The sequence below is a fragment of the Haliotis asinina genome, chromosome 4, assembly GCF_037392515.1.
Source record: "Haliotis asinina isolate JCU_RB_2024 chromosome 4, JCU_Hal_asi_v2, whole genome shotgun sequence".
Lineage (NCBI taxonomy): Eukaryota > Metazoa > Mollusca > Gastropoda > Lepetellida > Haliotidae > Haliotis > Haliotis asinina.
In genome coordinates, this window is record NC_090283.1 from 43,147,825 (window position 1) to 43,161,701 (window position 13,877).

General features: G+C 43.8%; 1 protein-coding gene across 1 annotated transcript in view; it reads left to right on the forward strand.

Moving 5' to 3' along the window:
* Window positions 1-1,461: 1,461 nt before the first annotated feature.
* The window catches only part of LOC137282495 (NALCN channel auxiliary factor 1-like), a 123,929-nt gene continuing 111,513 nt past the window's right edge, over window positions 1,462-13,877 (forward strand). The window contains exon 1 of the mRNA XM_067814247.1: window positions 1,462-2,228. Coding sequence (XP_067670348.1) covers window positions 1,671-2,228 — 558 coding nt within the window. The 5' untranslated portion in view covers window positions 1,462-1,670. The remainder of the gene's footprint in view (window positions 2,229-13,877) is intronic.

Below are 13,877 nucleotides of genomic sequence, written 5' to 3' on the forward strand. Positions count from 1 at the left end.
GATGATAATACTTCTTCCTTCAAAACACCTTCAACCGATGCTAACACTGCTTCCTTCAAAACCCATCTTATCAATGATAATACCGATTTCTTTCAAACCTCACCCACCAATAACATTCCTTGCTTCCACATACAACTTGTCAATGATAACACCCCTTGCTACACACCGACCTCACAAGGAGAACAGTCCTTGCTTCCACATCATCCTTACCAATGGTAACACCCCTTGCTCTCAAGGATAACAATCCTTGCTTCCACATCATCCATACCAATGGTAACACCCCTTGCTCTCAAGGATAACAATCCTTGCTTCCACATCATCCTTACCAATGGTAACAACACTGGCTCACAAGGATAACAGTCCTTATTTCCACATCCCACTTATCAGTGGTAACACCCCTTGTTGCTCACAACAATAACCTTCCCTGCTTCCACACATCAATGATAACACTGTTTCTCCCCTTACATCACCCACAATTACGAATATTGCTATCTCCCTACCTGAGGTCACCTCCTTCATCAAAATCTCCTACCCCGATTCTCTCCCCCAGGTACATTGCAAAGCATCATCCCTTCCCACCGCAGGTGAGCAGTAAAATCTTCCCCAACGCTCCGTGTCCGCGCCTCAACCCCAGCCGTCTCTCTTTAATGACGCTTTTTTCGTGTCAGCTGTTTTCAAGACGACAAAAGCAGCATGCGTCCTCGTCAACCAACAGACTCCCTTGTAGTGAAGATCTGGTGTCGTGTCATACACACTGGACAGGCACGCCACCAGCGTGGACGTACAACTAAGAGAAGCACTGTGATGGAGATAGCTAGCCTTGTAATGATCAGATGAAAAAGTCTCCCATAGTTTCGTAGTTCCTCCAGATCACGGTGGCAAAGTTGGGTCTTCAATATAGAAAATCAATACTGCACAGTGTTATCCCCGCATTCACAGAGCGTGCACCAGTGTGAACAAAATTAACAGTATTTCCTATAGCGTCGAAGACAGGGTCTATCGACCAGAGTTTTTGGAACAGACCATGTCGGTGATTGCGGTTCGCGGTTCGATCTGTGGATAGGAGGGGTGATTTGCCAGTAGCCAACGGTCGTTTATGCCAGTAGCAGGGAGGTTTGAGCGGTGGAACAGTCACTGGTCTGCGCCGCATAATAAGACTCTGGCAGTACTCGCAACATCTACTCGCGAAACAGCTACAAGTGGTCGGCCGCCTCGGCTCTGCCACCGAAATGAGCCAATTGGCTTTGGGCATGCGTATTTCGTCTGAAAGCTTTTGATCAAGATGGCGCTGGGTTTCGGACAGCCGCGTCTTGTGAGCAGACGATGTTCAGCAGGGCCTTGGAGTTACCTGCAGTATGTGGATAAAAACCAACTATAAAACACCGTGACAAGTTGATCAAGTTGTGTGAATTATGCGGTGTGTGAAATATTCCGACGTGGGTTGGAAGTAAGAGCAGACGACACAAGCTAAGAGCGCCAGTTGGCACTGTGGAGGCGAGGTGACAGCTAGACACCCCGCTACAGTCCTCCTGCTCAGTAGGCAATACCATTGGGCAACAATCGAAATTGGATGAGTGTCTTTGAGCGACGGGATTGCTCAATTAAAGATTGTTCATGTTTATTTCGAGATTTTGTGCACTTGTTCCCCTTCCGTGTACCTTCAATGAAATATGCCAGATCTTCTAGGGAATGGGAACAGTAAGCAGTTATATCGCAGTTTGCCCCCCCTCCCGTGGGGCTTCGGTGGACGCCTACAGTGCCTACGGGGTCGACGCACACGGTATTGGCCTGCTGTGTTAGTGTTTCTTCTTGTGACCCTGGAGAGTATTGCGCGTGGGTCCGTCCTAGCGAGCACTTGCTCCTATCTGGGGTACTATCTTGATAATGTGCCCGTTTCCTCAACCCTCTTCGAGTGCCTTAGCCTCACGACAGAACTAAACAGACAGATTTGTGACAAGCAAGTTAAGGCGAGAACGAAAATGATTCGCCGAAGAAACATACGGCTAAAGTTGTGTTCTTCGTATCCTATATATTCCCTTATTAGCGCTTCCAATCGGGAGAACCCCTGCAAAATCGCCGGCTCCATGTCGGAGTGTACTTCTTGTTTGGACAGACTTCTAGCCATAGACCAGGAGGTTGAACATAGCATAAGCGGCTTTAAGGACATATTAGAACGGATGGATTGTACGGACCGCTATTCGGTCAAATGGAATTGTACGCATTGTAAGGTAAGATAATTTATTTACATTTGACACCACGACGAAACTGTGGCGAGGCGTCATTAGGGCCAGCGGTCATGACAGACACGCTGCATCATGGCTCCAAACCACCTGTTGATCCTTCACGTCCGTGGTGTTTTCCAATATTAGTTATGATCATATTATTAATTACATATTTTCTTTCCGATGACAGTTTTTCCAGATAGGTGTCGCTTGAAGACACTGGGTGGCTATGTGAGGAGTTTACGACAGACTGGGAGCGATTGGCTCATGTTGTGTGACCTTCACTGACACAGTTAAAGGTCACAAACCAAGCCGTGCTGGAAACTATTCTTGTGCACGTTTCATTTCAGAGACCATATATTATATAGACCTCAGCTAGTTGCTATGTTTCGCCATCACCTGTTGCTCTAATCACGAGGGGCCATCTTGATTTTATGTTTGTATTCCTCAAATGTTCTTCCCCACGCAGGAAGCAATGAAACTAGCGGAATGGTAATTCCCGTTTAATAATCACTCGAACTATTGACAATATTCAAATGTACTCCGCAGCTGGCGAAGTGTGACTAAATAATGTTGGCATTCGTCAAACACAACAAAAACTGGTTGAGTTAGCGTCATAGCTGCAGAGCAACTGCAGGAACGTATATATTCTAACACATGTGAGGCACGTACGACATATTAACTCCGGTGTTCAGTATTATTCGGACCATCTTCCCGTCTTGTTTATAACGGCGATATTGCTTGACAACACTGCGTTATGTGAATCGTGTTACCAGCTCTTACACACTGGTCCGAGTGCTCGGACAATGGTCAGACCAAATAACCAATTTATCATAGGCCTGGCAAAGGAAACCGATCTATTTGAGCAGCGGAGTAACACATTACCTCGATGTAACACGGTCCTCCTAAAGTGGAACCGGTTCACGCGCGTCGTAATTTATGCTGTCAGCATATGAATCCGGATTATCAAACGGATACATACACTACAATAGCCACTGGATGACGTCATAGGGGACATATTGTTATTGGTTAGTCGATATCTATATACTCATGACAGACTATTTTAAAACCTTTCGAAAAACATCAGACAGAACGTTGCCTGTTGGTATATAAACCTGTATTTATGACTTGATTGGTTCCATCATATTAAAAAAATGCCAGTATTCAAAATCACGTTCCAGTATATTTATATTCTGTCGTGAGATTCAGTAGCACCTACTTATGGTAAGGAAAAGGAGAGAGATTCTCCTTCTTGTATACAATTATAGATGGGAGACCGTAATTACTGTCCAAGTACTGAATGAGCTGACGCTGAACTGCAGTGGTATGTCTGTGCTGGTGACGACGACCCTGCAGATGAGGATGCTGTCGCCTCACCAGATGTTTGCTGAGTCCCACGCCTCCACGGCCAATCTGCACATCGATTGCCTGTTTTTATAATTGCAAGAAATGAAGGCCCTAACTGCGCTGGTTCGTTTATTTGGACTTATTGTAATCATATTCTCTCCCATTTAACAATCAACCTTGACCCTTCTCCGGATCAAAGAGAAGAGTCAATTTCCCCTGTGACTGCTTACCCATCGCAGCGTTGAATCCCAATGACCGTCGCACCACCTGAACCACCTCCACCACAACAACCACAATAACAACAATCTCCACATTTCGAGTAGTCTGTCTCACAGTCTCTGAACGTCGTTGTTTTTTTCTGCTGCCTAGCCCTCCTCTGTCTCACAGTTCCTGAACCCCATTATCTTCCCTTCTGTCTGGTCCCCTAGTCTGTCTAACAGTTCCTGAACAACATTATCTTCCCTTCTGTCTGGTCACCTAGTCCGTCTAACAGTTCCTGAACCCCATTATCTTCCCTACCGCCTGGTCCCCTAGTCAGTGTAACAGTTCCTGAACAACATTATCTTCCCATCTGTCTGGTCCCCTAGTCTGTCTAACAGTTCCTGAACCCCATTATCTTCTCTTCTGCCTGGTCACCTAGTCCGTCTAACAGTTCCTGAACCCCATTATCTTCCCTTCTGCCTGGTCCCCTAGTCCGTGTAACAGTTCCTGAACAACATTATCATCCCTAAGGCCTGGTCACCTAGTCCGTGTAACAGTTCCTGAACAACATTATCTTCCCTTCTGCCTGGTCACCTAGTCCGTCTAACAGTTCCTGAACAACATTATCATCCCTAAGGCCTGGTCACCTAGTCCGTCTAACAGTTCCTGAACAACATTATCTTCCCTTCTGCCTGGTCACCTAGTCCCTCTAACAGTTCCTGAACCCCATTATCTTCCCTTCTGCCTGGTCCCCTAGTCCGTCTAACAGTTCCTGAACCCCATTATCTTCCCTTCTGCCTGGTCCCCTAGTCCGTGTAACAGTTCCTGAACAACATTATCATCCCTAAGGCCTGGTCACCTAGTCCGTGTAACAGTTCCTGAACAACATTATCTTCCCTTCTGCCTGGTCACCTAGTCCGTCTAACAGTTCCTGAACAACATTATCATCCCTAAGGCCTGGTCACCTAGTCCGTCTAACAGTTCCTGAACAACATTATCTTCCCTTCTGCCTGGTCACCTAGTCCCTCTAACAGTTCCTGAACCCCATTATCTTCCCTTCTGCCTGGTCCCCTAGTCCGTCTAACAGTTCCTGAACCCCATTATCTTCCCTTCTGCCTGGTCCCCTAGTCCGTCTAACAGTTCCTGAACCCTGTTGTTTTCCCACCTGCCCAGACCTCCTAGACTGTCTCACAGTTCTTGAACGACAGTATTTTCCCTACTGCCTAGACCGCCTTGGCTGTCTCTCAGTCCCTGAACCCCATTGTTTTCCCTACTGACTACCCACCCCCCACCACACATACACCAAATCCTCCACCTCGTTGTCTGTTTCTCAGTCCCTGAACCCCATTGTTTTCCCTACTGACTACCCACCCCCCACCACACATACACCAAATCCTCCACCTCGTTGTCTGTCTCTCAGTCCCTGAACCCCATTGTTTTCCCTACTGACTACCCACCCCCCACCACACATACACCAAATCCTCCACCTCGTTGTCTGTCTCTCAGTCCCTGAACCCCATTGTTTTCCCTACTGACTACCCACCCCCCACCACACATACACCAAATCCTCCACCTCGTTGTCTGTCTCTCAGTCCCTGAACCCCATTGTTTTCCCTACTGACTACCCACCCCCCACCACACATACACCAAATCCTCCACCTCGTTGTCTGTCTCTCAGTCCCTGAACCCCATTGTTTCCCTACTGACTACCCACCCCCCACCACACATACACCACATCCTCCACCTAGTTGTCTGTCTCAAAGTCCCTGGACCACATTGTTTTCCCTCCTGCCTGACCCCACTAGTTTCTCTCACAGTCTCTGAACCTCGTTGTTTTCCCCTACTGCCAAGCCTTCCTTGTCTGTCTCCCAGGTCCTGAACCACATCATTTTCCTTACAGCCTGACCCCTTAGTCTGTCTCACAGTTCCTGAACCGCATAATTTCCCCTCCTGACTAGCCCTCCTAGCCTATCACACAGTTCCTGAACCACATCATTTTCCTTCCTGACTAGCCCTCCTAGCCTATCACACAGTTCCTGAACCACATCATTTTCCTTACAGCCTGGCCCCTTAGTCTGTCTCACAGTTCCTGAACCACATTATTTTCCTTACTGCCCTCCATGTCCGTCTCACAGTGCATTAACCACTTTCCAAATTATATACACATATTCCACAGCTCTAGCTGAAACAACGTCTTTGGGTATGTCCCTACTCCTTCAATAGGAAAACGAAAGCTTTGATTACGATAGCTTTCATATGTACATATGAGAACAGCAGAACTAACAAGACAAAAAATGTAACCTGTGATGTTTTAACACACTATGCTACAGCGGGAATTTGGCAGGTGCAACTGGGTTCTTGTCGTAGGTTGCACCTGGTGCAAGTAGGATCGCATCTCTTGAATTCAGCCCTGTATATTCTCTAGGAAGAAAAACGCAGAAAGAAAGAAAAAGACATCAAATGTGAACACATAACATGGGAAACCGTTCTCAATTATCCCTCACAGGTATATAATTGTTGGAACACATTAGCAAAGATGGTTTTCAGACGATGTATAAATGGATTCTTCTATTTCATCACAATTTAATGTTTACAAAACACTGCAATGTTCACCAAGGTGTAAAGCTAATTATACAAGTTGTATTACCTATAAGTGTTAATACAGTGGATGGTTCAATCTAGCCGTCTAAACGTTCTCCTTTCGGGAAACGTTTTTAGTGGAACTGAACCCGTATGTAAAGGAACTGAACCCGTATGTAAAGGAACTGAACCCCTGTGTAAAGGAACTGAACCCCTATGTGAAGGAACTGAACCCCTATGTGAAGGAACTTAACTCCTATGTTAAGGAACTGAACCGCTATGTAATGGATTTGGACCCCTCTTTAATGGCACTGAACCCCAGTTATGTTTTCCTTGGTATTATAATGATAAAATGTGGTACTGTGGCGTTGTTTTGGTAGCAATGATTTTATACTGCAACAAGATATATTGTCAAAACACAACAATGTTACACTGCAACAATTTGTAACAAAGTGTTACATTGTAATAATCGGTATCAAACTAAGATATTGTAACAATATGTTTTCATTCGACTGCGTAAATTGAAGCAATATTATACACTGTAACAAGACATCTTAATAATGTTATATAGTAACAACGAATCTTAATAATGTTACATGTTCGCATTCAAAATACGGATGTCAGGATCGTGTCTTTCTCCAGGAAGTATGATCACATAGCCCCAATCCTTCGTACCCTCCACTGGCTTCCAGTGCAACAAAGGATAAGCTGTAAGACCCTGTGCTTCGTGTACCAGTGTCTGTCGGGGGATGTTCCAGAGTATCTCCGTGTATGTATCGTACCATATACCCCCGCTCGATGTTTAAGATCAGGGTCCAAAGATTTGCTGACCCTCCCAGTTACCAAAACAGTTTCCTATGGACAGAGATCCTTTTCATTTGCAGCTGCGACTGAGTGGAATCAGTTACCAAAATATATTAAAGACTGTGACACTTTCGCTGTTTAAATCCAGAATCAAAACATAACTGTATGAGCAAGCATGATGTGATGAGTCAAGTCAGTGAACCCTTGGACTGTGCGCTTAGAGCATGAAATATTCATGGAGTCATGCGCAATGTAAATAAACTATTATTATTATTATTACATGGTAATAGCATATCTTAATAATGTGATATATGAACAAAGCATCTATTAATGTTGCATTGCAACAACATATCTTAATAATGTTACATAGTAACAACACATCTTAATAATGTATGGTGTGACATCACATCATGATGAAGTTACATTGTAACAACACATCTTGATAGTGTTACAAGCTATCGTTGTGTTGTTACAGTGTAACAAGGAAAGGTGTCGTAATGAATAACAATAATGTAGCATGTGATCACATCAGTGTAAGACTGGAACGTTGTCTCAATTACGATAGTGTTACATTGTGAACAGGTAACATTATTAAACAGGTTACATTGTAACAAGATATCGTTACATTAATGTTACAATTATCTTCTTATTGCTATTATGACAACATACTGTAAGCATTTATCTTTACAACCATGTCACATATATAGTTCGGATTGTTGTTTGATTAAGGTGTAGCATAGCAATGTTATTGTGCCGAACTTAGATGATGTAGGAATTCAACCGTGACAAGTCCCATGTTATTTTACAGCATTGGTGTTATCGGACCTGAAAAAGATTGCCCGCCATGCCGTTTGGGAAATGTTCATTAACTAGTTATCGCTACACGTAATTGTACTGATGTTATATGGTTACAATGTAACTGGCGATATAACTTGATGTCTATTTTGCGTGTGAAGCAGTCACTGGATATTCGCTGCAACGTCGGTGACAGCGGGAACAGCTACTGACGACGTAGTTTGTCGAGATCTAGAGACCTGACGCCAATCCTGAGCAATAGCAAGCAGATTCACGTGGTTAAAGAGAGCAACGCTATTTTGATTTTTGACTTAAATAAAATTGCACGGTTATATAACGTCGTTATCTGCTGCAGGCGACAGATAACGACCCATCCGCTCGCCACATGCATAACCACTAAGACGGCAGTAGACTTGTGGGGCGGTGGGGCAGCCTGTGTTGTTAAGACCCAAGTTCGAATCCCCATACAGGTACAATAAGAGAAGTCCGTTTTGGTGTTCCTCGCCGTGATGTCGCTGGGATGTTTTCAAAAGCGGCGTAAAACACTATTCCGTCAGTCAGTCAGTAGATTTGCTTCATGGGCGCGTATAATTCAAGGTGGGTTCGAATCCTGGCTCATCCCGATGACGTGATTTGTCTGCACTATGCACGTGCTGGTGAGGATTTCGCGAGTCACTCGAATACCTGGAACATCGCCCAAAATACCAATACTGGATTCCAATCTTGGAAACGATGTTTGTGCAAACATGTTGATTCGAGTTCGTTCTGAATTTTTTGATGCTATACGTTACGTTTTATGTTCACTGTTAAATGGGGCGTGGGACATGTATACCAAATCATACCAGGTATGTCACAGATTTACTTTGTGAATCCGATGCCGGAATAGATGTCTAACATTCTTTTGTCTCATGTCAAGTAATATTTCATACCATATCTCCCTTTGTGTATGTGTAGATATAGTATATATTTTTGCCCCGTGTACAGGTCTATACAGACACGACGATCTTTGAGCTACTTGCAGTTCTGTGTCAACACGACGATTCCGGGCTACAGTTCAGTCTAGACAGGACAGTCTTTTAGCTACAGTTCAGTCTAGACAGGACAGTCTTTTAGCTACAGTTCAGTCTAGACAGGACAGTCTTTAGCTACAGTTCTGTCTAGACAGGACAGTCTTTTAGCTACAGTTCTGTCTAGACACGACGATCATTAAGCTACAGCTCTATTAGACACGGTGCTATTAAGCTACAGCTCTATCAGACACGGTGCTATTAAGCTACAGCTCTATCAGACACGGTGCTATTAAGCTACAGCTCTATCAGACACGGTGCTATTAAGCCACAGCTCTATTAGACACGGCGCAATTAAGCTACATTTGTTAGAGACAGCTTTACGTATATCACTGGTTCAGTGCCCCCATGTATATGGAGCTCCGGCGTGAAGTAACCCAACACCTGAACGAGCTGATGAGCAACTCCACAGCCTAAGCTGCCCTGTAGATCCCCTGCAGATAGACAAATGATGTAACATCGTGATATAGTCCGTTATTTTCCTGACTCCCTAGCCTTACCTGCAATGCTAAAGCCCAAGATGCAGCAAGTCTAGATTTCCCCAGGTTCAGGTCCCCAGAACCTCCTTTTCAAATTAAATGGACTTTTTTTTTGTTACTATCAAAATTATATACAGTCGGGAACTACGCGTTAGCCTACATGCGGATACTGAAGTAGATGAGGATGTTATTGCTGATGCTAGTTCAAGAGAGGGCGTGGTCACGTAAGTGTATACATACCCCCAGCCTCTTCAGATTGAAGGATATTTGAGGAGAACTTAAGTTTTATGTCAGTTACTTAATTCATCATTAAACTCGCCCGTGTATGAACTCAATTGTGTATTAGACGTATTTGAGAATCATTCACCTGGTAACAAAAGGTCGTAATATAGCATATGACTGGAATATTGCTGGGTGCGGCGTAAAACTGAATTCATTCATAACCCTCCACAATACATCAACACTGACATAGTTATAACGAACCCAAAGGGTCCACTAATTTTAGTTCGTTGTAACCATAATTCGTTATACAAACTTCGACTAATATATATGACCCGGGACTCAAACACTGTCCGTTTCATACATTAGTGCGTTATGGGTGAGGTAGTTTTTGACAATGTTGATAATATTTCATTATCATAATTACTTCAGCTATCTAAACCGGCACTCACTGGGCCTTAAGAAACAATCCGGTTTAAACAACGTACCGGACTGTAGATCTGATGGTAAATGTATATACCATCCATGTCCGGGGCTGAAAATTTATGCTGGTGTTGACTACACGTCGGATTAGACAGATGCCGGTTTTGACAACTTCCACTGCAATTCGATCGCCGTTGTATCAGCAATCACGTGATGCTTATCCCGCACTAGACTAATCTTTATTCTCCGAATATATCATATTTACAGTAACAAACAAACCTATATAATTTAAATTGAAAAGGAGCCCCAGGAAGACCAGAGCCTGATGAAATCTACACTTGCTTTATCTAAGGCTTTAGCATTGCAGGATGGGCTTGGCAGTAGGGAACATAATGTGGTTCAGGGACTGTGAGACAGACCGAAAAGTCTTGGACCTGGGTCTCACTAGCTGTGTTCTGTGTTATAAATAAATAGTCAAATTTAAGCTAAGTTGCTTGAAAAATACAATTATTGTTCACTATTTGTTCGTATTGTTATCTATGTTTGCTGAATCTAGAGGTTACACAACACCAAATGTTTGCCCATAGACGTCTCCGCTATATTTGTTTAAAACTCATCCAGGGTGTCAACAACAATTCCATGTTCACATGAATACAACCTGGTCTTTAAACTAAAATTTAGCCAAAAAACACATATTCTGGCCAGTTTATCCTGCCTGTTTTCCAAGCACAGGAAGCTGAGCACATCAACTCCAGTTCCACACCAAATGTCACCTACTGGAAAACATCTGTATACACAATAAACATAGGTCATGGTGATAAAATGATTGCAGTAAATACGTACAATTATGGTCAGTTTTCAGTACAGGATGGACATGCTATTAAAAACAAACATTAAACATCTTACACTGTTTCACCCAGTCACAGCTATCACATGTCTCTATCTCTTCAGATGTTGACATCATGTACTCGCGCAGACAGCATGCCATTGTGATTTAGGGTTGTGGAACCTAGAACTGTGTTTCTCCGGAACTGGTGGTCTGGTGTGAATGTCTCCGCACAAGAACTCTTTCAACATATCGACTGCTGTAGGAACACTAGGCTCCTGTGCCCTGACTGAGAAATCATGCGTTTAGCTTAACCAAAACCAGTTTAGGTAACAAACTAGGTATATATAAGGATAATTTAATTTCACGTGCAATTAACGTTCGGGAAAACGATAAAGGGGAGAAAATACTATGCTCAAATGTAGATGTTACTATCAGAATCGGCCTGAGTGGTTCCTTAGGTGAGACATTATATCTTGTGTGACCATCTACCTTGAAAATGGTCTTGTATTACGTGACTTGTGTAATGACAAATGCTTGGGGGCTACAATTTGACCACAACGAAGTAGCTGCAGAAAAGGGCACTGTCACTCAAAATATCATATAGTTTGTCTGCAGTTCTGAGATGGTGGTGGTGATGATGATGATGATGATGATGATGATAACTGCGCAACAAGCACCCGCGTTTACTCCCAGTATCAACCTAGAGGAGGTTCACAATAAGTCTTTGTCGAATTCAAGTCTTTGTCTTCCTCATGACCAGTAAACCACTAATATTGTGCTTTCCCATAAAAAATACACCACAAGTGCAACTTAGTATAACTTACATCAGCAATATCACATACTGAATCACATCATTATCACCTCCACAGTGAGAGAAACACATGGCGCCATTATCACGGTGTCATCTAAATAAATGGCTCATAAAACACACAGACGAATTCTAGAATGCTTTCATTGCACAGGATATTCTAAGTTTCAGTGATGATGATGATGATGATGATGATGATGATGATGATGATGATGACTGCTCCACAAGCGCCCACGTTTACTCCCAGTATCAACCTAGGGGAGGTTCACATACAAGAAACCTTGTCATTGAGTCTGGGCAAGCCAGACACTGTTGCGTATCTTTCACTGATTAACGGGTTGTTCTTCAACAAAGTCGTGACAGCATTCAGTGAAACAAGGCCCAGACCATAGACAGGTTGGTTGTTGTTGGAAAGGCGCCATCAGTAACTACAAACTGTTTCAGAACCGCCGTAGACTGGGGTGGTTACCCTTTAAACGACCCCCTTAGTCCACGACTCACCCAGAACACGGATAGAAAAAGGCTTCTTTTCTTTCCAGGACCATCCAAAGATTGGGAGAGGGGCAGATTATGTTTTGTGAGGCATTCGAAGAATGAATAAAATATCTGCTTTTATCATCTAAACAGACTGTTTTCTTCACTATAATCATCAAGAGCCAGTCCTATTCCTGTTAATTAAGTCACAAACTGCCTTTATGGGAGGGTAAGGAACCCACGAGACATTCAACGTCTAGATTATTAGCATTCCAAGGAAGGTTCCTTCGGTCCAGCATTATCAATGGTAACGGAAATAAATACTTCATCCATTTTACGACGGCGTGATCATATAAACGATCGTGTTTCGTGGTGTTTGATTGGCTAAGATCATCAACATTTAAACAAACACGGAGAGCTGATGTCTCGGGTTAAGATATACAACTGCGGCTGGTTACTTAACAAGGGACCGGAAGTCGATACGTCATGGGGAGAGTTATCTGATCTTGTTTATATCACCATGACAACTTGGCTAGCTAGGGCCTGAAGGGTGAAAGGGGCGATGGGTGAAAACACAGGGGAAGATGTTGCTAATAAATGAGGTCGGGTTCCACTTGTTGAGAAACTGTTTACTACAGATCAGAAACATGCACGAAGCGTTCCTTGCATTTCAAGTTTGAGAGAGTTCACGGTGTTCGATAACACTGCTCATGATGTCTAAGAGCAGAATGAGTTATTTACCAAATGTTTCCGTTAACACTGAGGTTTTATGTGTTTTATGAGGAGCTGAGTGTTTTGGAAAATGGGAAGTGGACTACTCGCTGATGTTCTGTGTACTGTATGAGGGAGAGATGTGAGCACGGTGCAACACGGTTTTGGGGGCAAGTTCAAATGAAGATCAAATGATCTGATGCCGCGATGTATGAATAATGCCTGATTAAATAAATTACTTTCTGTCTTCACTGTCATCAGCTTGGCATCAATCGTAAATGAGTCGACTATTTTAAATGTACAGATGTACAGATGTACAGATGCATTGACTCCACGAGGGTCAGATAAGGAGGACCACACCACACTGAGTCGGATCAGTCGACAGACACAGGACACATACATGTGTTACTGTGTCAGAGCGAGTGTGAGTGTAGTTTTACGTCGCCTTTGCCAATATTCCAGCAGTATGACGGCGGGGGCGCCAGCAAAGGGCTTCATGTGGGGAATCGAACCCGGGTCTTCAGTCTGACGAGCGAACGCTTTAACCACCAGGGTACCCCACAGCCACTGTCGTGTCAGTGGGGAAACAGACGTCTAGAGTACCTCCGTACACAACGTGTACAGTTTCAACCCTTCAGGCGGGTACAAGAGCATGTTGATGGGTCCGCCAGAGTGTGGAGTATTAACTTTCAAGGCAGGTACAGGAACATGTCGATAAAAGTGACGATGTGTGGGGTATTAACCTTCCAGGCTGATACAACAGCATGTCGATGAAACTGACGATGCGTGGAGTTTTAACCTTCCAAGCACGAAAAACAGCATGTTGATGGACCCGACGGAGTCGATGTTTTTCCAGCTGGAGTCCCTCCTATCACCCCCTCCTCGTCCTCACCCCTCAGTGGTCTCCTTCGACCCCCT